The 24,985-nt window shown below is 47.0% G+C and overlaps 11 protein-coding genes across 11 annotated transcripts; 5 read left to right on the top strand and 6 right to left on the bottom strand.

The window, feature by feature from the left end:
• Positions 1-388: 388 nt before the first annotated feature.
• On the bottom strand, positions 389-1,878 carry LY89DRAFT_596194 (uncharacterized protein; the record flags this gene model as incomplete). The annotated part of the gene is made up of 2 exons (XM_018209907.1): positions 389-1,573; positions 1,624-1,878. The coding sequence occupies 2 exons, from the start codon at positions 1,876-1,878 to the stop codon at positions 389-391; spliced, it is 1,440 nt and encodes a 479-aa protein (XP_018064585.1).
• Positions 1,879-2,092: 214 nt separating this feature from the next.
• Positions 2,093-3,090, top strand: LY89DRAFT_710614 (V-type proton ATPase subunit F). The gene is made up of 4 exons (XM_018217843.1): positions 2,093-2,332; positions 2,462-2,536; positions 2,593-2,691; positions 2,739-3,090. The coding sequence occupies exons 1-4, from the start codon at positions 2,273-2,275 to the stop codon at positions 2,877-2,879; spliced, it is 375 nt and encodes a 124-aa protein (XP_018064584.1). The 5' UTR covers positions 2,093-2,272; the 3' UTR covers positions 2,880-3,090.
• Positions 3,091-3,099: 9 nt separating this feature from the next.
• LY89DRAFT_787303 (putative Phosphatidylglycerol/phosphatidylinositol transfer protein) lies at positions 3,100-4,244 on the bottom strand. The gene is made up of 4 exons (XM_018223061.1): positions 3,892-4,244; positions 3,748-3,839; positions 3,483-3,699; positions 3,100-3,431 (listed from the first exon to the last, which is right to left on the bottom strand). Exons 1-4 carry the CDS (start codon positions 4,000-4,002, stop codon positions 3,342-3,344), a joined length of 510 nt encoding a protein of 169 aa, XP_018064583.1. The 5' UTR covers positions 4,003-4,244; the 3' UTR covers positions 3,100-3,341.
• An 827-nt stretch (positions 4,245-5,071) lies between these two features.
• On the top strand, positions 5,072-6,003 carry LY89DRAFT_535811 (Emopamil-binding protein; the record flags this gene model as incomplete). The annotated part of the gene is made up of 5 exons (XM_018208096.1): positions 5,072-5,270; positions 5,315-5,461; positions 5,598-5,614; positions 5,664-5,898; positions 5,954-6,003. Coding segments are annotated over 5 exons (648 nt in total), but the record flags the coding sequence as incomplete, so codon positions are not given.
• Positions 6,004-7,711: 1,708 nt separating this feature from the next.
• On the top strand, positions 7,712-11,261 carry LY89DRAFT_759999 (uncharacterized protein; the record flags this gene model as incomplete). The annotated part of the gene is made up of 2 exons (XM_018221495.1): positions 7,712-7,961; positions 8,132-11,261. The coding sequence occupies 2 exons, from the start codon at positions 7,712-7,714 to the stop codon at positions 10,828-10,830; spliced, it is 2,949 nt and encodes a 982-aa protein (XP_018064581.1). The 3' UTR covers positions 10,831-11,261.
• Positions 11,144-13,199, bottom strand: LY89DRAFT_689512 (UDP-N-acetylglucosamine-dolichyl-phosphate N-acetylglucosaminephosphate transferase). Its single transcript, XM_018215919.1, has 2 exons — positions 12,602-13,199; positions 11,144-12,525 (listed from the first exon to the last, which is right to left on the bottom strand). Exons 1-2 carry the CDS (start codon positions 13,052-13,054, stop codon positions 11,521-11,523), a joined length of 1,458 nt encoding a protein of 485 aa, XP_018064580.1. The 5' UTR covers positions 13,055-13,199; the 3' UTR covers positions 11,144-11,520.
• A 1,330-nt stretch (positions 13,200-14,529) lies between these two features.
• LY89DRAFT_710610 (uncharacterized protein) lies at positions 14,530-17,667 on the top strand (the record flags this gene model as incomplete). Its single annotated transcript, XM_018217842.1, has 8 exons — positions 14,530-14,578; positions 14,626-14,887; positions 14,936-15,012; positions 15,110-15,633; positions 15,759-16,192; positions 16,240-16,624; positions 16,784-16,922; positions 17,111-17,667. 8 exons carry the CDS (start codon positions 14,530-14,532, stop codon positions 17,197-17,199), a joined length of 1,959 nt encoding a protein of 652 aa, XP_018064579.1. The 3' UTR covers positions 17,200-17,667.
• A 200-nt stretch (positions 17,668-17,867) lies between these two features.
• On the bottom strand, positions 17,868-18,671 carry LY89DRAFT_596357 (uncharacterized protein; the record flags this gene model as incomplete). Its single annotated transcript, XM_018209917.1, has 1 exon — positions 17,868-18,671. One exon carries the CDS (start codon positions 18,669-18,671, stop codon positions 17,868-17,870), a length of 804 nt encoding a protein of 267 aa, XP_018064578.1.
• A 1,006-nt stretch (positions 18,672-19,677) lies between these two features.
• LY89DRAFT_759987 (uncharacterized protein) lies at positions 19,678-20,947 on the top strand (the record flags this gene model as incomplete). Its single annotated transcript, XM_018221494.1, has 2 exons — positions 19,678-19,981; positions 20,142-20,947. Coding segments are annotated over 2 exons (1,110 nt in total), but the record flags the coding sequence as incomplete, so codon positions are not given.
• Positions 20,948-21,107: 160 nt separating this feature from the next.
• On the bottom strand, positions 21,108-22,110 carry LY89DRAFT_253623 (uncharacterized protein). The gene is made up of 2 exons (XM_018206223.1): positions 21,671-22,110; positions 21,108-21,610 (listed from the first exon to the last, which is right to left on the bottom strand). The coding sequence occupies exons 1-2, from the start codon at positions 21,834-21,836 to the stop codon at positions 21,264-21,266; spliced, it is 513 nt and encodes a 170-aa protein (XP_018064576.1). The 5' UTR covers positions 21,837-22,110; the 3' UTR covers positions 21,108-21,263.
• Positions 22,111-23,836: 1,726 nt separating this feature from the next.
• Positions 23,837-24,676, bottom strand: LY89DRAFT_739960 (uncharacterized protein; the record flags this gene model as incomplete). Its single annotated transcript, XM_018220537.1, has 2 exons — positions 23,837-24,445; positions 24,497-24,676. 2 exons carry the CDS (start codon positions 24,674-24,676, stop codon positions 23,837-23,839), a joined length of 789 nt encoding a protein of 262 aa, XP_018064575.1.
• Positions 24,677-24,985: the final 309 nt, after the last annotated feature.

The following is a 24,985-nucleotide window of genomic DNA, read 5'->3' as shown; positions in this document are numbered from 1 at the left end:
GCTCTGTTGCTTTTCGGCAGGCCTGGCTAGAAACCGCGACACAGCAGCAATATGCTGTGGAGGAGACGGAGGTTGTGCTTCTGTTGACATGGTTGTTGTATCCAATGAGTCCAGAATGTTTGAGGGAAGGAAACAGTACAGGAGGGATAAGAGAGGCAGGAGGTTAGTTTTGAACGCTACAAAATAGTCCAGGATAGAAAGGTACGATAATGGTTCCCAACTAGCAATGTCGAGGAAGGAACGAGACACCTCAGTGGTTGGCAATTCACTGCCAGACACGAGACTTGAACTTCAGTTCAAAAGGGTCAATTATTATTTACGTACGTTTTTATGCCAGACCAGTCTACCAACATTATGATGCCCAGTTCAACGCCGAGACCCACCCATCCTAAAATCTCGAGGGTCCCCTTTTATAGGGACTGTCGTAACCGCTAGGCCGCTGCTTCCAAGCAAAGCCACTGGGAGCGCTTGTGCGACGGTCATTCTCGGCCTCAGAAGCTGGCATCCTGTTTTTGCTCAGAAAAGACTTGTGAGCTTCGCTTTGCCTCTTTGCTGGGCTCAAGCTTCTCTCCCTTTGCTCCTGTATCTCACGACCTGCCATGTCTAGAGAGTTCTTTGGAGCTTCACGGCGGCCACTTTGCATATCATACATGCTAGTCGCTTTCTTCAGTGGAGAATTGGCATGACTGTAAACTCCTAGACTGCCACCGTCGCCTGTGCTTGCTCCTGTAGCAGTAGCCGTAGCCACACTTTGGCGAAAATGGGGTTGACGAATTGGTGGTTTCGGGGTTACACCAGTGTAAGGTGTTGGTTCTCTGGAACTGTACGCTGCTGGAGTGTAGGTCGGCGCCGGAGAAGGGGTAACTCGTTGATTAGATCCTTTATTGTCGGGATCGAAGTGTTTAGCATAACACGGATTCGGATTGGTTCGGAATTCTCGTTTCAGAACCACAGTAGGAGTATAAGTGGTCACATCCCCATCCCCACCCTCTTCAATTCCAGCATCAGTACTGGAGGTCGTGTATTGAGTAGCAACATCACGCATAAGAGGATTCAGGCGAGGATGAACGAACTTTTTGTCGTACTCGCCCATAACCTCCTTGCTGATGATAGCCGCATCCTTTTCCTGTTGTGAGAAATTGGATTGGAGAATGTATAGCTGCGAGGACAACAGAATTTCTAGTAGTATCGTGGTGACAACTGTCACACTGGGTCGGGAATCCGACGCCAGAGTTGGGAGGAAGAGCCAATATACCAACACATGTCCTGGGCTAAAGTGACAAAAGAGCTGTAGGCAAATCGGAAGGGGATCCCAAACGGCCAGCTCCCAGACATCGCGGGAAGCATCCGGGTGCGCCCTGGACTCTGCGCTAGGGTCTCCAAGTATGCTCGTAAGTAGTCTCAAGGGAGATGAGGAAACCGGAGAGGAATCGACGCGGACCCTCTTGGCGGATGGTGTGCTTTGTGGTGCATCGATAGGTGTTTCGAAGAGGCGGTAATGTCTTTTTCGAGAAAATGTGTACGCGGCATTAGCGATAGAGAAGTATGTCAATAGATGAACAATGACGGTTGCCTGTTTTCAAGTTAGTCTCGGTTGTGGACAGGAGAAACGAGATTGTATACGATGTAACTTAGCCAACCTGTGCCAGAATAATCGTCTCCAAAAACATCGTCACCTCCTTTGGCACTACTACCGCTTGTGTTTGCCCTCGCGATTAGGAAGACAAAGTGCAAACCGAAAGCAATAGGAGCGGCAAGCCTTTTGGAGTCCCAATCCCTCGTTTCAATTTCCTCCGACAGCCAAAGCAGAAAGTCTCCCGGGTTCAAGTAATCTTTGATGCGCTCCAGCAGCGGCCTTCTGCGAATGAGTCTCGGCATGGTGAGCGAGAGGATGGCTTTTCCTCTCACATCGTCGTGTTGCGCTCTCAAAAAGTCGACTTTTGTTTACAAAGCTTGAACTCTGTCCGCAGTAGCTTGCCTGGCTCGGTTCAGAGTGATAGCGGACAAGGTTCCGGAAAGCGCTAAGGCAAGCGTGAGGGAACTACAGTACCTAAAATGGTGAAGCTCGGAGATAAGCGAGAGATGGAGACTTATATCTTCATACATTCACAGCTTCTACCACTAGCTTCACCCCCGAACCTACAGCGAGGTCCTCGAAACATTCACAGCTGTCTAAAAGACGTCCTCTGTCCAGACCAGACGAGGATAATTCAATTGTCCACCGCCTCGTATCCTTCCTTGCTGCCCTCGCCATCAGATTTTCTCCCTCCAGATGGCAGCTCCCCCCTCCGCCTACAAGGACAGGCAGTTCCTAGCTGTTATTGGAGACGAAGTGAGCCTCATCCTTGAAGTTTCCACCGTACTCATTATGCTCCTCGCAACATCTCCCAACCTCCTTAACGAGCTCGCCGTCAACTGGATTTAATGTTCCCTTGTCCGGAATTGTTGCTAATTCTCACAGGATTCTGTCACAGGCCTTCTCTTGGCCGGTATTGGCCATGTTACGCCTCCGCCTGACTCTCAAAAGAACTTCTTGGTCCGCTCCCCCTGTACCTCTTCCTCCCTCTCTCTTCCAATTCCTAACTTCTCTAGGTTGTCGATACCAAAACGAGCAATGAAGCCATCGAAGAAGCTTTCGAACGATTCACAACGGAAAGGAAGGATATTGGGATTCTGTTGATCAACCAACATGTACGCAGATATCCCCAAACCAAGATATGTCTCTAATGCCGCCGCAGATTGCCGATCGAATACGCCATCGAGTCGACACATATACTGCCGCTTTTCCATCTCTATTAGAGATTCCCAGCAAAGACCACCCTTACGACCCGGAGAAAGACAGTGTCCTGAGGAGAGTACGAAGGCTCTTTGGGGAGTAAATGGGGTAAACACTATGTTCATACTTTCCAGTATTCTAAGGAATTAAACATAAGCTAAGGATTGGGGGAAGCGGCACTGTTGATACCTTGGCTTGATTATCGGGTTATCCTGCCATAGGTAGTTCGGCGTCTTTGCTCAGATTGTAGACTAATACATCTTCATTCAGAAGAAAGTCATCCAGAGTCACTCAAGTTCACTGTTAATCGTCTGCGTGAAGAAGAACCTCTGAATGTAAGCTACGCTTGCGAGAATAAGTATCATTGAAAAATCTGCCTATCCTTTATGTGTATGATTGGACCTCCATAATTACAATACGTCGTCCTGAATAATCAAACTCCGTGGTATCTGCTACAACTATGCATATCGTAGGAAACTATCGTCCACAACATTATGGCCTGCACGAGCGAGGGTGTCTCCCCATCTTGAACCCTCCACCAACAATCACCGTACAAAATAGAACTTTATTTGCCTCCAAATTGGACGGTCGCTTCAAGGCAGATGATCTTCTTCTTGTCTTTGGTATAGGCATCTGCGAAGACGGTGTATTTTCCCTGGGATTACCATGAATTTCAAGGTGGCTTAAGCTGTGGTACGTGACTTACAGGAGGGATTTCTTTGGGAAGCTCGACGTCCTTCGTGATGGTCGTCTTGCCCTTCTTGATAGGGCAACTGAGGTCAACGTTGGAAACCTGCTCGCAAAGATCTGCCTGAGTATTCACGAGTCTTATCAACCCATATTTGACTTGTAATATAACATATGCCCCGTCCTCGACGTCCTCAAGTAGTGTACCGACCGCCTCGATGGTAAGTGTTTGTCCACTATGCGTGCGTTAGTCTGTGGCACAAAGATGGGGCAGATAGTCGTACGCAGCTGGGGGGTTTGGGTCAAGATTGACATGATCGAGCACGAGGATATCGTCCGCATGCTCTGCTTGACAGTATGATAAAGGATTATCGCCCTGTTTCACGGATCAGTAATTGGTAGAGACGATTATGGGGCTGAAAACAAACCGGGACCTTGGTGGCTTCATCAAGGACTTTCTGACCACCAAAGAGCGATAAGCCCTCTGCAGCGACGAATGTGCTGAGAAGCAAAGTTGCAAGGCTGAGGGAGAACTTCATCTTTATCGGGTTCTGGTCTCACTAATATCCAAAGATAGTGTTGAAGATTGGAAAAGGAACGCAATGTGGAGGAGCGATCTAGAGTGGCGGGTAGCGCCATGACGCAGGTAATCACGGGCTGACAGAAATCCAACAGACCTACAAGGTTGGCAGCTTTGCTCGCATGACTTCCAGCATTCTCTATTCTTTTATTCTCTCAAACGAGAAGCTCGAGTATAATCAGTCTTCATTTGACCCCAATCCATCTCCACCACATATTAACCAAATCAGCATCCCCCACGATATTCTCATACTGCGACTTTCCCCGTGGACGATGACGTGCCATTTGCCTGACCACATTTTGCAGGCATAACGGCTGCTCCAACCTCTACTTCAATCGGACAAGCCACATGGTTTCCAGCAATATATCCCTCCCATCACACTTATCGATGGATTATTCATTATTACTTCCTTGGGTAATGCCTCTCTTCCCTCAATCTTCTTTTTGGTATAAGAACTTCGAAGCGACAAAGTACTGTACAATGCAGTAAAGTCCCAGATTTAAATGTACGATAAGGTTTCTTTTTTCTTTGAACTACATTTAATACATACATCCAAATACCTCTTTCTTCAGGCTAGAGTGTGCATTGGTCAATTTTCCTTTTGCAGAGGTAATCAGCTTTTCCCACTTTCCAAACTGGTTTAGTTCAGCGAGCGATGCCAACCTTTTTCCAAAGCATACTAAGTACAAAGGTACAATCATAATCATTGTGTGTTCCTTCATCCTGAACTTCTTGCTAGTCTTCTCTTGATTGCGTAATTGCTTGGAGCAAGTAGAGGACGTCTTGTCAAATTTGTGAGCCACATGGTTGCTCGCCCAACGTCCCCGCGAAGCGAGCTCCGTTGGCGCACATCCTAGAAAAACCTACTTAGGAGACGACATTCTTTCCAACCCACAGGGTAAAATTGCGAGCGTTGATAATCAAGTATCCTGTCAGATAGTTTGGCAAAGGCCAGCATGAAGGGCTGAAAGCGTGTGAGCTTCGGAAAAAGGATCCAGACACCACTCAAAAGACATTCGAACAACATGGCCTTTCACCCTTACTACCCACAGGATATCATCCTCTCTGGCAAGAGCTTTGAGCCAAATGAATTGACTGTGACTACCCTCATCATAGGTTTCGCAACCGGCTTGACATTATTGCTGGGGTCGATCTTATTGCTTGTTCGAAGAGTTCACCCAAGGCTACCTACTACCGATGTCGGCTTAGTCCTATGGTTTGTTATGTGTAAGTGTTTCCCGAGAAAATCAGAACAAGCTAATTAGGTGTAGCGGGTACAATACATTTGTTCTTTGAAAGCTTCTTTGTGCTCCATAATTCGCAAATCGCAGGCATGCAAACTTTATTCGCCCAACTATGGAAGGAGTATGCTTTATCTGATTCAAGATACATGTTTTCGGATCCACTGGTTTTATGTAGTATGTATTGTCCCCCCCCCCTATGCTCCTCTCCCATAAAAGATCCTTCCATCGCAAATGTCAGTTGCTTAGTATTGGCCTCTTGTTCCAGTGGAAGCGGAGGGTTGGATCAAAATCAGTGCTGACTTTCGATTAGTGGAGACATGGACAGTGGTATGCCACCATTATATCTATCAAGCAAACTGACCTCTAAGCAAATTAGATTATCTGGGGTCCGTTGTGTCTACTGACAGCGGTCTTCATAACAAAATCCTCGCCATACCGTCATCCGATCCAAGCTTTAGTGTCCACAGGTCATTTATATGGGAATCTTCTGTATCTCTCGACGAGCTTGTATGAAGATTTCTATATCTCAAAGCAGTACTATCGTCCTGAACCATATTACTTCTGGGTCTACTTTGTCTGCTTCAACTTACCTTGGCTCGTTGTGCCGGCTAGTGAGTGTCTGGCCTGCGCGTGATGTTGTCCGGTAGCTGAAGTACTTTGTTTTAGTGTGCTTATATAGCAGCATCAAAAAGTCTGCTAGAGCATTCGAATTGTCTTCGAAGTCCGAGAAGATTTTGGACCAAAAGAGCTTCAACAAGCGGGAGTGAGACATGATATTATGTCCTATTGGAACGCCACTAAAGGATTTCCGATTGAGAACGAGGACCAAAGATGTTTCGATTTTCGAGCCATGTGTCCAGCAAGATCAATAGAACAGCAGTATTTTTGAAGGGTTACGAAAATGAGCCGATCGCATCATGCACGAGCTGGGATGAAATAGCATTCGTGAGCTTCAATTAATTACTTGATCGATTGCGCTGTGAAACAAGCACGTGAATTTCATGAAGTGCATGAGGTGGAAGGTAGGTGACTTATTAGTATTCTTTGACCTTGAAAGTCTTTCATGGTTTTCGACTTGGCACTATGTGAAATGCCTGATTAGAACTGTGCCAGGATGGGGCCATATCATACCTATAGGTAAGATGGCCGTCCAGTGCTACCGGTAGCTAAGGAGTCTAGGCAGCCTTGGAGTGAAATAAGCAGCAAACGGCTGTTTCGCCTGCTGCAGTACAGTACAGTACAGCGCAGCGCTGGGGGTCAGCCTGAAAATTGCGGTCAACATGTCGTCTACGTCCGGCAGGGTACGGTAATGCTGCGAGCAGCTGCGGGAGTTCCATTAGACAAGATCCTAATTCGACGTTGATCCACACATTGTTCTCTTCTCTCCATTATTCGCCGCGACGTGCATGTGCATCTTCCCCTGGCGGGCTCCCACCATACACACCTCAAAGAATTTTCTCGCCCTCACCTTGATTTCTTGACTACACTAGATTGAGAACATAGCCTGCCACTAATACCTCTTCACCACCACCAAGCTTCCAATAGGAACGGTCGTTGCCGCCTGGAATATTGAAACCGCGACAGCTCTTGATCGCGAGCGAGCGAGCGCTGACTTCATCGGATTGCCTCCTCGACCTTCTGGCATTCTCCATGACTCGCTCCCTTTTCGACAATGCATCGGTCGGGTGCAATATGTGTCATGGCAGAAGATACTGAACGGACGCAAACTTCACAGCTACGGTGCGCGGTGGTTGTATATCATCCTGCTCCCTCGAGTGTCGATTCGATGCAGGGCATGCAGGGCACCCACCGGAAAGGCTGTGCTTAGGGCGGCGCCTTGCTCCATCCAAGGGTGCGACTACTGTACAAATCGCTACAGTACTGCCATCCTCACCCCAATCTCTCCATCCATCCCCTCTCGACAATTCAAACTCGATTCTCTCACGGCCATTTCGACTCCACAACACCCCAACACGGACACTGCAAGCCTTCAACGTACTCGAAAGACACTTGCGACAGATATTCAGCGGATCCAACAGCCTCACAGTCAGGTCACCTCTTCGTCACCCACCCTCGCCCTCGTCACGGTTGAAGAGCCTGCCGCACATTCCCACACTCATTACGATCATATCCAGCGATTCAAGGCCTTTCTCCAACGATCTGTGGAACGAGATAACCGTCACAAGTCGTTGCTAAAGGCTCACGGTCGTCCGGCGGCGCCCACTCCTTCGTGACTCGAGTTCACCGCGACAGCAGCCAGGAGGCAGAGGTCCTGCGATCTACTTTAACAACTGATGACAGTCGTGCTCGATCTCGTTCATCCCCTTCTTCTCTCGAGTCGCTCCCGTCGTCATGAAACTCAGGCAGTCCTGATTCACCGTTGTCCTTCCACTCACACAGCCAGCTGGAGGCTCTTGCTAGATTATGACAGAAAGGCCTCTTTCGATCACAACGCAGATCGCGACTCCGAACCAGGTGGCGTTCCATCCCACTCCTTCGAGCGACGCGCCTGGGATCGTCACCGAGTCTGCAGATGACGAGCCGTATACGATCAAATGTATTTGCGAATACTACGACGATGATGGCAACACGATTTATTGCGAACAATGCGATACTTGGCAACACACCGAGTGCTACTATCCTGGCCGAGTCGAGGATGCTTCAAGAGCAGACTGTAAGCATGATCTCATACAATCCTACTGCTGCATATGTGGAAGTTCAGAGCTCGAGCGCTGGCTCAAGATCAGCTTTTCGTTTGTTTCTGTATTTCGACCGCAAGACCAATTAACCCCTCCTGAGCGATAACGCACGAGGTATTCCTACACCATGCTAACATATCCACAGTCGATCACTCTTGCGCTGATTGTCAACCTCGAGAATTAGATTTTCGAGATGCGATCGAGCGACAACGACAGAACAGGCAGAACAAGATAATTAACGATAATGGCGACAAGAAGACCAAGCGACCTCAGTCTAAAAGCCACAAGAAGAAATCGAAGCCCTCCGAATTACAAGTCAACGGTTTCGCCGATCACGACGGCCACAAAAATGCAAGCCCTCAGGATCACCATCCACAAACGAAGAAGACGAAGGGTCATCGGTCACATCAATCAGTCGGCTCAGGAATCAAACGCAGTCCGCCTTTCAATGCACGTCCTCATCCTCACGCACATCCTCCAAGTCCGGCTCATACACCCCCGGACTTGCCTAACAGCTTTCAGGTCCATGGCTACTCCGAGAGGTTCCTCAGTCTCTACGACCACGATCCTCCATCATCCTCGACTAATACATTCGCCAGTCTAGAAGTGACAAACTCCATGTCGTTGTGGCTTCATGATCCCGAAAAACTAGAACAGGACGCTGGGTGTAGGAAAGAGGATGTCTTCCAACGCTTGAAAGTTGCCTTTGACGAACTGAGGTGGCCCGAACTACGACCTGTACAAAAGGATGCCACAGTCAACAACACAAGCATACATTGGCGATATCTAGTGGCTCCTACATATTTCCAACAAGCGGGTCGCATAACAGAACTAAATGGATTCGTCGGCTTCCAGAGAGACTACTGTCAAGATGTTCAATCCCATTGGCTGGATGCACCGCATCCACAACCTTTCGTGTTCTTTCATCCAAGGCTTCCTCTGTATATAGATACTAGACAAGAAGGATCAACCTGCCGGTTCGTGCGCCGGAGCTGTCGAGCAAATACTGCCCTGGAAACTTTCATTGCTGGAGGAGGCTCAGAGTACCATTTCTGGCTCATCAGCGAACGACAAATTGCTGCTGGAGAACAACTTACCATTCCATGGGACTTTCGTTTTCCAAGCAACCATAGTTCAAGATATCTCCATTTGCTGAACCTAGGCGATGAGGAAGGAATACAATTCGACAGTGCTGATGCTACCGACGAGGAATACGAGCAACTCAGCCAGCTCATCCAATTGGTTTTATCTGATCACGGTGGTTGCGCCTGTGATCTTGGAAGCGATTGTGCATTTGCACGCTTTCATCGAAGTTATCACGCGCGATCGCATTCGCAATCCAATGGGGTGAAGTCAAAGAAAGGTCGCAAAGCCAGACAGAACCATGTATCTCCCACCAGCACCGGGTATGCAACCAATAGCCGGGCAGCCAGCGAAGGACAAGGAGATACTTATGATGAGGATGATAATCGCTCAACCTCGGGCTCAAGTCGAAGCAAGCCTCAGAGTCGAGACTTGACTCCTTCTCATGGGACGACCGAAACGAATGGCATTTTGACGGAACCGACAGATCGGGAGAAGAGAAAGCTCGCAATGTTAGAGGACTCTTTCAGAAAGATGGAGCAAGGCCAACCACCTAGAAAGAAGAAGCGGGCTTCCGACGGGTCTAATGTGACTGTCCCTATTCATGTCTCTACGATTCAGCCGTCCGTGAAACCAAGGCAAAAGTCTGTGGCACGGATGTCTATCTCTCAACCGTCAGCGTCCGCTGCAAATGGGCAACGATCACGTCAATATGCAGATGCCAGTACGTCCAGACGGGAGTCAGGTTCTCCTTTCAGCGCTGTGTCGCCGACAGCCGGACCCCAATCCCCAACCAATGTTACTTCACGCAATAGTTCTATGCAATATCGATCCCGTCAAGCTTCGGCAAATCCTAAGCCGGTTTACGTTGACGACTCGACGCAGACTGATGAGGTAGATAAAGCGTGGTGGAACATTACACCAACGAAATCGAAGCGGGCGATCGTGCCACTTGGGAAGCGTCTCCTGAAGAACAGACATAAGATTCAAATGCTCCAAGACATGCAACAGGCTCAGATTCAGACATCTCCGGGAAGTGTTGATCAGAGTGGGCAGCCATCACCAGCGTTGCCAATGGATCTGGACAGCCCAACCCACGAGGAGCGACATCAAACAGAGTCTCCTGTGGAGAGCAAGGCTCGAAATTTCAGTATCTCATCCTCGACGACATCCGTGGATACTTCCGGTCCTGCGGATATCATCATGACCGATCCACCAACTGCGATGATTACCACCCATATCAAACCTCCTCCGCCTCCGTGGCCAAATCAAGTGGCTGTGGCATCTGTACATATGTCTACTTCCCCTACACTGCGGTCGCCAGATTTGCAGCTTCAGCTGCCTCCGACACCTAACTTCTCAAATTCCAGCCTTCCTGGAACTCTTTCAGCTGCTGCGACACCTTCGTCTGCAAGCGCAATACTTGCCCAATCTCCACTCGCATCCACAATCCCTGGACCCTCAATTAATGGCCTGGCTCAGCAAGCCAGTCCTGTGAAAACAACTAAGAAGCTCAGCTTAAGCGATTACAGGGCGAGGATGAAAAAGTCGGACACAAGTACTCCGAGCAAACCATCATCGGGAGGTAGTCCAACCGTCACACCTGCTGTTCCCAAGCCCTCGTTGTCGACAATTGAGGAAGCCAAAGCACAGGGGTTGTTGGAAGGAAATGCAATTATCGATTCGCCTGTGATGGAGAGGGTATTGGATCCATTAGCAGCAGTGGTTGAGCCTACCTCGGAAGCTGTTTCTAAAGAATAATCTTCCGGCTGCTATCGAAGCTAGCGGCACGTTGTAACATACTAGAATTTGCTCAGCGATTCTGCTGTTTGCATTATCTTCATTTTCTTTCTGGGTTTGAGCGATTTCAGGCAGGCGGTTATGGGTCAAAAGGCGGCTTGGGATAGGCGTATCTGGCGGCCACTTTCGAAGATCACTATTGATCCAGTATTGGACAATACGTTGCGCTTCATGTGTTGAAAAGAGGAATACCTTGTTGTATCAGTATTTTATGAAGCCTCTACGGCACAATCAAAACAACGTTGCATCATATCCTGGCTTCTCATGCAATAATGCATATCAAGATATATTTGGTAGCTTCTGAACTGATCCTACCAACCAGACCGCATGTCCTTTCTCATCAAGAATCTGCGCCTTCCAGACCGACACTGAATGTACCTGCTCTAGGACATTGAGAGCCGCTACAACCCGTGATCACCATTCTCTGTAAAGTTCTCTCAGAAGCCCCGAACATATATGGACATGCCTCTGGGCTAGAGATCGACGTCAGCAGCAGCCACCATCAAGTAGCAGCAGTGCAGATTCTAATCTTCTGCAACATAAGCTTATTCACGCGAGAAATGGCGGTCGCTCAAGCTCAAATCTTCCAAAGGCTTCAACAGCTAAGATACCAGCAATTCTATTGGAGATCGATCCAGGCAATAGAGAAGGCTAAACCTTGACTCCCAATGCTCGACCCGTCATCAGATTATCAAACTCAAATATGAACCCAGCGAACTTATGCCTGACCAGCAAACCTAGAAGCCCGCAAACTATCTGCAATCCCACGATGTCCATCACCAGTCTATCCTCCCTACGAGGTCCAAACCAGACCAACCATAAGTTCAAAATTGTGAAATTCGAAGTTTCGATGATCTGCCCCTTTTCGTCTTTCGTGACCCGTAAAAGGTGAAATCGACCTAGTGTTTTCAGAACGATTGCAATAAAAGCTTTTGGGGGCTTTTGCCAAACGGTCACAGAAGGTTCCATCAAGCCGCTCCGGGCATTGAAGTGAGGAAGCCGGTGGCGTGGGCACGGTACAATCTTTGCTAGCTGTGGGAGACTGTATACAAAGTTTGCCAACTGGGGGATCGTCAAGAGAAGCAAGGTCTTCGAGAAATGACCGAAAATCCCAACAACAGCAAACACCATGCCGGCAAAGTAGCAGTATGAGTCTCCCACAAAGACCGTGGCTGGGAACCAGTTATGCCAAGCCAGTGCAAGAGATACACCGATGAAAGGTAACAAGATATAAATTGAGAAGAGGTGTGCCTCGATAGTGGGATTTGGGTAAATCCCAGGGTTGTTCTCTGGCCAAAAGAGGTAGAGTGCGTCGTTGAAAACCAAAAGAAATGCGATGGCTAAGGACTGGGAGACCTCGATTCCATTAACTCCAGCCAGAATGTTGACACTGTTAGTCATGAATATGGCGACTGCAACCATGAAAACGTAGTAGAATATTCCTAAATCAATTGTTCCTCCAAGCCATGGCTGCAAGGGAATGGGGATCACCGCTGTGGTCCCTCCACCTCGAGCGAAATAGGCTCCCTGGGTTGGCATGATCGCAAATATTGGTATGAAGATCTTGTACCGCCATCTCAAATCGGATGCATCATCTACAAAGCCAAGGACCAGAGTGAAGAGGATTGATACGATTGAGGCGTTGTAGGTTGACAACTGGGTATCGTAAGCATGACTCGAAGAAGATCGAATGATTGAAAGGCATAAACATTTTCGAGCTAACACTACTAACCTCTGCGTGTGGAAACCTGTAAAAGACGTTTGTGTTTGGCACAAATTCGACTTTAGTTGTGACGATTTGGTCTCCGACAATACGTGTGACGTTCTTCTCAAGAAGGTATGGACCGAAGGCCTGGAACGCACAGCAAACCATGAGGAATACTAGGCCACTGATCACTCCCATGCCTTCTGGTATCCTCTTCTTCCTGCGTTTTGACATATCTTCTCCAGAGAGTCCAATCGCAACGAATGTAGGGCCTAGCCATTTGATTAAGCAGAAGGAAGCTGCAAACCCGAGTGTGCTCAACGCGAGAAGGGCGAGTAGAGGTTCACCATCACTCCGGAGTGTGTTGAAGATGATGGCAAGAGCCGCCGCACATATGCCAATGATGAACCAGGATTCGCCAGTCGCAAGAGGCGCAGAAAGGATCTCGGCCTTGCGCTTCAGTGGATGAAGAGTGATCATTGCCAACGACAAGGTGGTATGAAATGCACATTCATGTGCGATTGTACATGTGTCGATGGAAGATCGGGGAGGTTGGATCTATTGAGATGAGAATTATATACAACGGGAAGAAAGGTAGAAAAGAGTGACGCGAGATATTTTGAAGGTAGACGAGGCTGAGGAAAGAACACGCATGCTGAAAAGAAAAAGTCCCAAGCCACAGTGGGGCAAGGTACGGCTCCCGATGAAACAGTGGCGGAATTGAGCAGGGAGCGGAAACTGTTGCCTGGTTTTGCCTCGGATAAACCAGGCATCTAGTTTTCTATTTAAAGGTCCTTCTATGCCCGACTCCCAATTCGTCTTCTAAATCGCATCTCACTTGCCCTCGATTCCTCGCCTCGCCTCGCCTCGCTCAAGTGAGTGATTAGAAAAGTTAACGATATACACATCTTTGCATTTAAATTGATAACTTCCTCGGGAATCTGTTCTCAGATGATTCGTCGGTCCAGGACATAGGAGGAGCCTGCTACTACAAGTCCGTGCTATAGCAATATCTCTGCTACCTCATCCTTTCGCTTTCGCTCATCATTCCTATAGCAGCAACGGGGCACTATCCTCTGTCCCTTTCGGCCTTTGAGTTTCTGAGTTTCGCGATTCCAAGTGTGGGTCACTGTCGGGGTTGTACAGACCGTAGAAGGCTGCGAGTCTGAGGCAGCTTAGTCGCTGTGTTTGGTGACATGTGTCAAAAGCCTCCTCGCTATTCATGGAGCAGTGGGCCATATTCAAGCAATCTTTATACTCGCTTTACTCGTCAACGTGGTCTAGACCAAAAATGCTCGACAGTTGTTCAGCGGCTGGCGGTTTCTGGCAAAAGGACCGAACACGGGGAGATCAACACCCTGCTGTCGCGAGGCTTTGATGTCGACCGGTTTGTTTTCAACACATATTTTTTGGATATTTCCATGGTAGGAGTACGTACAGCCTCGGCCCAAGTGCCGTCGGACATCTGCCTGTCTGAAGAACAATCAAAAGCTAGCTGCGGTGCCGGGAAAATATGTTTATCCAGACAATCTGACGGAACAGACGTCAAACATATCGTTCGAAGTACTATACTTTCCTGAAGCCTAACGCCACAACGGAATGGTGGCTCTGTTTGCAACATACGAGTCGTGTTCGAGCCTAAATTTCATCAGTCACAATGAAGAAAAAAAGATCTTGCATCAGCTCATCGTACTCTTTCGGGACGGTGCTTGGTTTAATCCACTGATTGGATTTTAACCTTAAAGTTATAAGCATAACCGAGCCGGCCTCATTGGTCCCACCTACATTGTCACATATCGGCAGAAATTACATATTGACGTGGTAAGATTTCGCCCTCGGGGATTTGTGAAAAGAAAACATCTCGGTGGGATCATAAAGGGCTGGCAAGATGTCTTGTATTGTCGAACATTTTTCGAATGAAGCATTGTTTTGATATCCTTTGTCCAGCTCCCACAATGCTTTCCACTCGGATTCTGCTGGTCGCAGCAGTCTTCACGAGCATCGGTATTATCTTTCCTTTGTTGAAGAATTTCATCAACTGAACGTAATAGTGTCGTCTCAAACTTTGTCCACGCCTTTCTGTGATTCGCTGACTGCTATCTGCTACACCTCTTACACCACCGGACTTGGAATTAGCTATCGAATCGCTCTTCCCGATGACGGTACTCCAGAAGATGTCATTCTTCAGGTCGTTGCCCCAGTCAAAATTGGGTGGGCGGGATTTGCCTGGGGTGGGACTATGCCGTGGAATCCGTTGTCCGTTGGGTGGTCTAGCGGGACGACAGGTGCAATCATTTCTTCGCGGAGAGCATTGTAAGATATCCGTGTTCTACGACGAAGCCCTTTACTGACACGACGTAGCGGACTGAATCTGCCCCTGGCGTACGATAAAGCACAATACACCTATCTGCGAGGCACCGGAACCAATTCTACTCATTGTAAGCTCAACTTCTTAAATACAGGTTTTCAGACCGTGTGGATAATCCAGTCCGTCGAGGCCAGAAATTACAAACGGTTGACTTTCTTTACCACCAGGGACCGTGACCGTCCGATGCCAAGGCTGTACCTCGTGGCAAGGCAGTGATGGTTCGAACATGACAGTGCCGCTGAATGGGACTACGACGTTTGCCTATGCCTACGCTATCTCTCCACCATTAAATCCTGCCGACAACAGTTCGGGTTTCAATGTTCATGATAATATTGGCAAATGGGTCCATGATGTCAAGGGGGCACGAAGCTCCAAGTTCAGCTCTTGGATTGCTAACAATATAATTTTGCCTGTAGCACCCATAAGCAGCTCCAGCACTTCTCAGCCCTCAAGCACGACAACCGTATCCACGACGACCCCATCTCCGACTAGTACTGCTACGGTCATGACAAGTGGCATGCCAACCTTGTGCCCTGGTGTTAGTGCACCAAAATATCCCTCGGTTGTGGCAAATGGGTGGAGGGCTACTAAAGTCAAAGGCGGCATGGCGGCAGCTCGTGGAGTGGTCTTCGATTCCGCAGGTCATCTTCTTGTTGTCGAAAGCGGCTTGGGGATTACAGCGCACACTCTCGTGAGTCTCTGTTTTTTAATGTGCTTTTATCTCACTACTGAGAGTCACTGGCGCAGAAATCCCAATGCCATATGTTGCTGAACTTCCTTTGATCAAAGTAACGTATGCTGACTCTAATGGGACAGGATGGCTCTGGCTGTGTCCAGTCGAGTAAAACAGTCGTTTCGCAGGCTAATCTAAATCACGGCATTAGCTTTGATGCAAATGGCACAACCCTTTTTGCAAGTTCAATGACCGTAGTCTGGAGCTGGACCTATGATCCTGTTGCTGTCTCTATAGTTGGGTCTGCAAAAACGGTAATCAAGGGCATGTTTAACAGTGGTCATCCTACTCGAAGCCTCCTCATGTCACCGTCTCACCCAAATACCCTGCTCGTATCACATGGAGCCAGTGGCAATATCGACTACCCCGCTGGGGATATCAAAACTGGGCGGGCCATGATCAGGGTGTTCGATTTAAGCACCGTTCCAGTCGAAGGATACAATTACTCAACTGATGGGTATCTCCTAGCTTACGGTCTCAGGAATGCCGTTGGCATTGTATTTGATCGCAATGACAAGTGTGTGAACCAAGGTCAATCTCTCTACTCTGCTAAACTTCTGACAGACTATGGGTCACTGAAAACGGATCCGACGAATTAACTCGAACTACGGACGGTCAAACCGTAGACATACATGGAGACAACCCTGCCGAAGAGCTCAACTATATTGGGGACCTTGCACCAAGCACTAATTGGTATGGCTTCCCCACATGCTATTCGGTATGGAAACCTAGCGATATTCGAGATAGGGTTTTTGGCATTGGCGATCAATTTGTCCTGGTCCCGAATGCTACTTTCAACGATTCGGCTTGTGGTAACTTATCAATACCGCCTCGCCTGACGTTCCAAGCACACTCTGCGCCCCTGGACACCAAGTTTGACAGATCCTTCGCAAACATGTATGTGGCTTTCCACGGATCCTGGGACCGTGACCCACCAACGGGCTATAAGGTGAGTACTTATTTTCCCTCTTTCTTTTTCTCCAAGTTCCCAACCTGGACGACTTGGGCAGTCTGGCATTCCCGTTCTGCACAGTTTTCTGGATAATTGTAGACAAGGAACCTTCTCAAACTTTCATAACCTACGTAGTGCTGACTGGATGCCTACAAGGTCGTTGAGGTCCCTTTTTTCAGAGGTCGTGATGGACGTTATGGCCCGGTATCTCTCTCAAATAGCACATCTGGGTATCGAGATATATGGTCGAACGTGAATGTCAATCAATGCAGCGCAACTCAATGCTTCCGCCCAGGTAAGCTTGTTCCATATTGAATTTTTATCCTTTCGTGTGGCAGCTCCGGAGCCGAGAGCTTCTCGAAAGTTGAGACTTGAGAAGAGAACAGACAGATGTCGTTTCTCTGTAGGTTCCCGAGACAGCTCTACGCTGTCGGAATTGCCCACTTGTTTATCGGCTTGCTCACAATGCTAACTGGCCATTAGCTGGCATTGTGTTTGATCATCTTGGAAGAATGTATGTCACAAGCGACGCGTCCGGCGAAGGAGAAATGTGGCTGTTGGGCAAGATATGACAGCCATATCGAGACATTATTAGCCCTAAAGTCCAGTTCTATTTAGTAGCCGGGTAATTCATCTAGTGATGTAACAACTCTGTATTGCAAACATGTACCGTCGTTAAGCAGACCAACGGTCCTCCTTCGCGGTCTTTGTACAAATGATGACCAGATATGCATGGAAGTGCGTCTCTTCTGGATACACGGCTATTTGTGAGCAGGCTGGTGTTATTTTTGCGCTCTTACAACAGTCTGTCTCAGTGTCATGATGATCTGTGGGTTCTTGATTGAGGAGATTTAATTTAAAACGCTCACCTAGGTTCTTGGCCTATTTCGTCATTCTCTGCAAGTTTCCTCCAACTTCCATTTTTATGCAAATGGATTGATTTCGGCACATCCAGTATTTCAAATCAGTTATGGCTCTGAAAGGGATATATTCAATTGCCTGCTTTGTAGTAAGTGTTCACGATAATGTGTATATTTCAGGCCATGATTGCATCTATGTCACAGAAGGACCAGGCGGCGGAAATGAAAAAGACCGTAGGTCCGTGGAATTGGGTGCTTGCAGATCTGACATGCTTGATTTACTTAACTTTATGTCTGATGCTTGCTACTTTGGGACATCAGCACTCGCATTACTTGAAGAAAAGCTGGATTACAGTCAAAATAGTCTTCATCTCATAGTTCTAAGGATCATAAGCAGCCATCTCTGGACAGTCTACATGAGGCATCGTCTCGACGTGATCCCAGAATTGTTGGCCCTTTGGGTCTGTCATTCCATTTCCTCTGTGCACCTTCTCTTCGTACTCTGCTCTGCTTTTGACAGCATAGTGATGTAATGCTAGACGCTGCCTAGTAATGGGCCGCCACGCAATCGAGAATATCTCATCACCATCCTCTCCCACGGTTAGTACCCCAGGTATCATTCGAAACTTGTGTGGATTGAAGTGGCTCTGTGTTTTGGATGGCCGAACGATCGATTTGATGTGACGGTTGTCCGAAGATGCGCCGCCATTTTCCACGTCGTCGTAGATGCAGGTAGTGAATGCCTTTCGAGCGGAATCTGGTCGGGTGAGAAGTCCTGACGAAGTGTGCATTCGCCAGTTTACTCCCAAAGCACCCACGTGGTCTATTTTCTCGAATTCTTCTAAGATCTCCCGAAACGTTTGATTTGGTGAAGTCACTTCGAGAAACTCGTCTGCATCGAAAAATGCAATCCAGTGGTGAAGTTTGCCACGTTCCTGTAAGCAATTGTCGTAGAAGACCATCTGCATGCGAGGGTCTCGAGTTGCACGATCCTGGTAAGTAAATGATAATGCTGACCGTGGAACCCCCAGATCTTCCAATTCAGACAATGGTGGCTCTGAACCATCATCCATGATGTAGAAATATCTTATACCAAGGTGGTAATAGTGATGGATGAGGAACTCGGGTAGATCCTGACGTTGGTCCTTGATAGATATACAAATCGCAGCATATCCATCATCCATTCCAGCGGGGTGTCCACTCTCATCGAAATGCAATGAAGTTGCTTGAGCGATTGATGAAGTCGTCACGATAGTTGGAGATGCACTCTGGGTCCGCAGGCCCCCTTCGAGGTCCAGGTCTATGCCAATGAGTCCCTCCGATAGCGATACTGGGTCGTCCTGCGGTCCGAGTGATGGTTTCGCTTCATCGTATACATTCAGATCCTCTATCTGGGGGATCGATTCATCGTCTCCTGCTATATTCATTCCAGGAGCTGTGGTATTTTCTCTGTTGTCTCCACCCTCGGTCGTATTGAAAGAGACTAAGTCGTGGCCCCACGAAACTTGATCCATGATCTGCTGCCATGTCGGAGTTGCAGAGATTATTTTGTGTCCCGCTTCCAGCATGTTCAATTCTGGTGCAAGGATAACATAATGAATGAAGCCTAGACAGAATACGAGGACGATTATAACCCTCCATCGAATTGTGGCAAGCCAGTTCGGTCTGGAGATCTCCGAGAAAAACGACATTTCGAGTTATCGACGATTGTCACTTCCATCAAAGGTGCCATGCAACCAGCCACCTTTGTTGTGGAATCTACAGAATCAACGGAGGAATGCCAGGTGGACCAATCGATAAGTCGCTTCGTGCTTCCCGAGTCACCAGTCATTTACATGCCTCCGTGCCTTGGAAATGTGTAATACGTTCCTCGAAGAATGATTTGGGTCACAATTATGAGATGATGTTTTTGCATCCATGTGTGAACCCGAAGCAAGCAGGGGCATCCGTGGGTACTTCTCAACTTACTGGTATCCCATCCCATCGATTCATATGTCCACAGCCGATTCAAGTCAAAAAAATGTTCACTTCTTCTTCATTTCTCCTCGCTATCTACATGTAAGTCCACCTCACCCATTCCTTGTTGTCACTCAGATGATTGTAGCACCTTATAGCTGTAGCCATAGCAAGTTTCCTTCCATCCGTGTGAGGAACGTATTCTAACTATATTGTTACCAATGCAGAGGCTCCGAGACCCTCCGCGCAAATTACGCATACTATGCTTTCCACACTTTCCCACAGATATCAGCCTCCTTGATTACCATATTGTCAGAAGCCACGAAGCTCCTCGTTGCAGCAGCTTTCCTCATACTTTGGACAAAGACGAGTATATCAGCTAGACTCGAAACGCTGAAGACAAGCGATTCAAGTTCCACCATGGAAGCCCTGCTCCAGTACGCTGTCCCTGCAGCATTATACCTTATTAACAACCTCATTTACTTCACCGTACTACCACATGCGACACCGATCTTACTACACGTCTGTATGCTGATGAGTATGTCATATCCTATCCTTCTTCTGTATACGTCCTAGGAGCAGAGATCTTTGGGCTCATTCTCAAGAGCTATCTATCCAAGAAAATAGTGTTTCAATTGCTCGGATCAGCTCCTCGCCTTCCATATTTCTATTGAAAGAGTTTGCTAACGTGTCTCTAGAGCTCCCTGCCTCGGCGATTCTCCATCATTACATGATCAAAAAGCAGCAAAACATACACGCTTGGATATCACTAGCTCTACTTTGTGTAGGGTTGATTATTTTTAGTGTCCCTTCGAAACCACAAAACAACTCCGAAAGCACCTCTGTGCGCTGGTATTTTGCTCCTACTTCGGGTCTGGTGATTGCATGTATATCTGCACTTGCAAGCATCAACACCGAGAAATTGACCAAAATTGGAGACTTTTGGGCCTCCCAGCTTTGTCTCTATGCCTTTGGGCTTTTGTTTTCAATTGTCGCATACCCACTAGTATTCGTCTTGAACCCAGCAACATCTTCCACAACACCAAACGAGGACTTCTTACCAGCGCTGGGAGTGTTGGTTATCGTGACCGCACTCACAGGGCTCATAGTTGCTGCTGTTCTACGAGCGAAGGACAACATACTGAAAATTATCGGGATTGCTACGTCGCTAATAACAATCGCAATCAGTCAATATTTGTTTCTGCCCGAACTTCGACCGTCCATGGTAACGGTGTGGAAGATCTGCGGAGGGGGAGTTGTCTGTTTGACTACATGGACCTATAGTTACTATAGCAAAGAACACTGGCAGCATCCGACGGCAAGATATCTGCCCATAGTCAATGAGAGGCACGAGGAACACACAACAAGCGAGGAGTCTTTAGGCCGCGATATGTCCGAAAAATCGGCATCAGTTGGGTTCTTCGTCCCTGACGCAACGAAGGTTTTTGCGTGCACGCTTATTATTATATTTTTCACGGTAGAAATAAAATATAGAAATATTTAAATATAAATTTCTATACGTTTAAATACATGAAAATTTAATAAACGAATTAAAAATCAATATTTTTATATAATTATTTTTATATAATTATTAATATATATATATATTTATATTATTAAAAATTAAAAATATTAAAAGTTTATATTATTATAATATATTTTTTCGATATTGTTTTTTCGATACAATTTTAACGACATAATTTTAACGATTTTAACGTAGAAAATGAATTTCCCTGAAATAAGAACGATATAGCATATCTGTCCTTCGCTTCTTCGATAAGCTGAGCAATTTCAGCGCAGGAAATTTTATTTGAACCTCTTTAGGTGGCGGGAGAATGGCTTGCCCACTCCTCTACCCGCGCTTGGGAATGGATTTCAGAGTCTGTTCCTTCGTAAGACGTAGGAATTTTCTGATTTGGTGTCGATAAAGGTTTTGATAAAGCAGGTAGTCTCTCGCGAGGCTCAGACCCTGTTGTAAGAAAGGCATGTGAGAGTTCTGACTGTGTCGACTCTAGAATTCGGGGGACCGTCATAGGATCTGGGCCATAGGAAAGTGGTCCAGTAGTAGGTGTTCCTTCAAGAGATGTTGATGGAAGTATAGCGCGAGGCTGGGAGTCTATCGTAAACAATCCTTCGCATCCAATACCACGTTTCTGGCAATTCATACCTACTCAGCGTCAGCTATAAGCGACGAGTTAAAGAAAAGATAAGATAAGGAAAGACTTACAAAAAGGCTTCCCTCCATCACACTCTATGTGCCTCTTCTTACACGTAGAGCAACCACTTCTGGACCTGTTCCCTTTCCCACTCGTGCATCTGGGTAATTGTGTGTTATGTGGAACAAATTCGTTGGCGAGGGAGAAGTCTGACCATCGCCTCTCAATACCCCTCATATATACGCTGTCGTTGAGGACGTCCCCAGCTGCAAGTCCACGATAGCGCTTGCTCACAGGATCCGTATTTGACTTCGCCAGATCCAACGCGTTGTGTCTTTGCACACTCTCCTAGAAGGCAAAAGTGGTTGAGAAAGGTTTCGGCCACTTTACGTCAGTTGCGTATGTGATGTGCAACTCGTAGCGTGTATTCAAGATATTGTTTTGGGGGTTCCAGTTGTTTTCTCTTGGTTAGGGTTTGGGGATCTTGTGAGTGCTTTTATATGCACAGGTGTGTTTCAGATGGCACGAGCCTAGGAAGAAACCTCGCGAGAGAAGGAGCGAAAATGGGGGCACGTGATAACGCAACGAAATGTTCTACTACTCATTTGGCCTGCCCAATTTTCAAAAAATTGCAAAAATCACAACAGAGGCAAAGAAAATTTCGTATTATTTCAATTTCTAACCATTTGCTAATCACACAGCTAGCAGCTAATATAAAGAAAATCACTCATTACAACGCACTATCTAAAATCACCCATGCCGCCGCTCGCAAGAAATTACAATAACAACGCTGAAAGATACACGCTTGATGTTACAAATTATAAATCCACCTCATCAATACAAACTACAATCTTTCCACCTGCCCGCTGCCCACTCGATACACTCACCCTCCATAGCACCCTCTAGGTAAACAATGCCAATAAGCTGATACCCATCTTTACACCCCCTCAACAAAACAGGCGTACTACAACCCTTCAAAATAGCAAAACGATCACCTCTCCTCGCACACCCAGGAACCAAAGCAATACATCCATCCAAATGCTCGTTCCCTTCCTCATCATTCCTCGTAGTAGCTAACCTTAAACTTCTCTGATTCATCCGTTCATCCAACCGCTTGAGGAATCTCGCTTGATCGAATAGCATATTGTCATAGAAAGAACGACGAACGCATATAGGATCGAGAGACCCAAGATATCTACGACAAGTAAAATAATTGCGATAATGACGGCACCGGAGCGGTTTCGAGTAACCCTGCCGATGATAATGGCCAGGATTAACCCAGGAAGAATGATTTCGGAGAACTAGAAGCACGCGCCAGAATAGGGCGTTAATCACGAGTTTAAAAATTAAATTAAGAATTATGATTTTAATCACAAGTCAAGGCATGTTAATTAAAATCCCTAAGCGCCACTCCAGTATTCACCTCAGGTTTTGCTGTTACTTCAAATTTTGCTATCACCTCAAATCCTAGGCGCTACTCCAGTACTCACCTCAGGTTCTGCTCTCACCTCAAATCCTGGGCGCTACTCCAGTACTCACCTCAGGTTCTGCTGTCACCTCAAAATCTGCTCTCACCTCAAACTTTGCTCTCACTTCAAATCTTGGCTTACCTCAAACTCAAAAGCTGATAAACTCTAATAAATTCTGATAAACAATTTGATGAAGGAGTGAGAGGGTGAGAGGGTGAGAGAGTGAGACTTATATTCTTACCTAGTTGTAGTGTTTCAGGGAGAGAAGGAAAGAAGGAAAGAGAGAGGGCGGAGGGTGGGTATATACAAGTGAGGGGGAAACTAAGTTTTAGATTTTAGCTTAAATTTTAAAAGGGTTGTTAAGCGAGAATTCCAATTTTGGTGAAACTTTTAATACGTTATAGCGTGAGGTGACTCAAGTGGGTGAAAATGAGGGTAAAAGGGTGGGAGTGAGAGGTGGAGGGAGAATAGATGAGGATAAGAGAGTAAAGGTTAAAAATAAAAGAGAGAGATGGTAGGGCATTTAAATGTTGGGAAAAGGAATGATGAACTTGGAAGTAAAAATGTAATAAAAATCGAGTTGAAGAAAAGGGGATAGAAGGGTTAGAGTTTGAGAAAAAGAGAGAGTGAGGTTGATAAGGTTGATGAGGTTAAAAATATTGATATTGTATAAAGTTAAAGGTTAAAGGTTAAACTTAAAGGTTAAACTTATCGTAATCTAGCATTTTTAACCACTTTACTTTACTGAAATAGGAAAATTCGGCCAGATTAGACAAGGCGCTCACACCTAAAGGTTATCGCCACCGGGGGAATGTTTATGGTCCGGGGTATAGTGTGGAACCAGAATGGACCAGTCCAAAGGTGAGGATAAACAGTCCATGAACAAGTAGACTTGCAGAGACTCTCAAAAGTAGCGCCGTGGATCATCCAATCTCGATTATCTTCGAGCCATCGAGAGAGTTCCGGAGAGTCGTATCGTCGTTTGCCCTTGTATCGATTTGTGCGGAAAAATGTCCTCCACACACTGACGCGCTTTGAGTCGGCTGCAGAAGCAACTCCATAATATAGGTACATCATCATGGCTCGCTTCACGTAAAGGCCGCCTGTGGACACGAACATATACCGATAGCTTTCGGTTGTGAGTTCAGGGCCTAGGTCTAGGCAATTGAACAAGGCTTTGATTGTCTTATGCCGAATTCTGGCCTTGCCCTTGGCTTTTAGAGGTCGATTGGATAGGGCAGATGAATATTTAGGTGCGTAGGGATTCGCGCCAGTACTCGAAGGTTGGACAAAGTGATCTTCCCTCTTATGCCCCGTCGCCTCACGTCCATACAAACTACTTAAGCCGTCCACCTCGGCAAAGATTACACACTCAACCTGATGGAGTAAGGGTTGTCCTCTTCATCCTGTTGGGCACGCTTTGAATACAGATGTGCCAGAGGCCGTGAATTTTTGTTCGGGCTGGGCTTCCATAGCATACCAAAATTCGAATCCTAGATCCAGCCAGTTAGGTTTCCAGGAAGGCACACTGCCATCCAAGGCGCGTTTGCTGCCGGGAATAAGGATGACATCGAGCTTCCTTGTCGCTTGGAGGTAATTTTTCGCCATCTGAACCTCCAGGTTTTCAAAGCTGATGGTATAGTCGGGAACGGGAACGAATGCTCGACCATCATGAACTAAACCTAACAGGGCGTATATCCGGTCTCGAGGGTCCGTTGCAGAGAATTTGGTGGTTTGCTGTAATGCCTCTAGAAATGGCAGAGATTGTTGCTCGGAATTTCGCTTTTTGAAAGCTCGGAACGTTCCTAGGCGGTTGCGAGATGATATAAGGTCTTGGTAGGGCAATTCAACTGCTTGTATGAGCTCCGTTTAAGTATCGTGGCTTATGTTGTAGAATGCTTCGCTCGCAGAATTTTT

The sequence above is a fragment of the Mollisia scopiformis genome, assembly GCF_001500285.1.
Source record: "Mollisia scopiformis unplaced genomic scaffold LY89scaffold_26, whole genome shotgun sequence".
Taxonomy (NCBI): Eukaryota; Fungi; Ascomycota; class Leotiomycetes; order Helotiales; family Mollisiaceae; genus Mollisia; species Mollisia scopiformis.
This window is presented reverse-complemented; position numbering and strand designations above follow the sequence as displayed.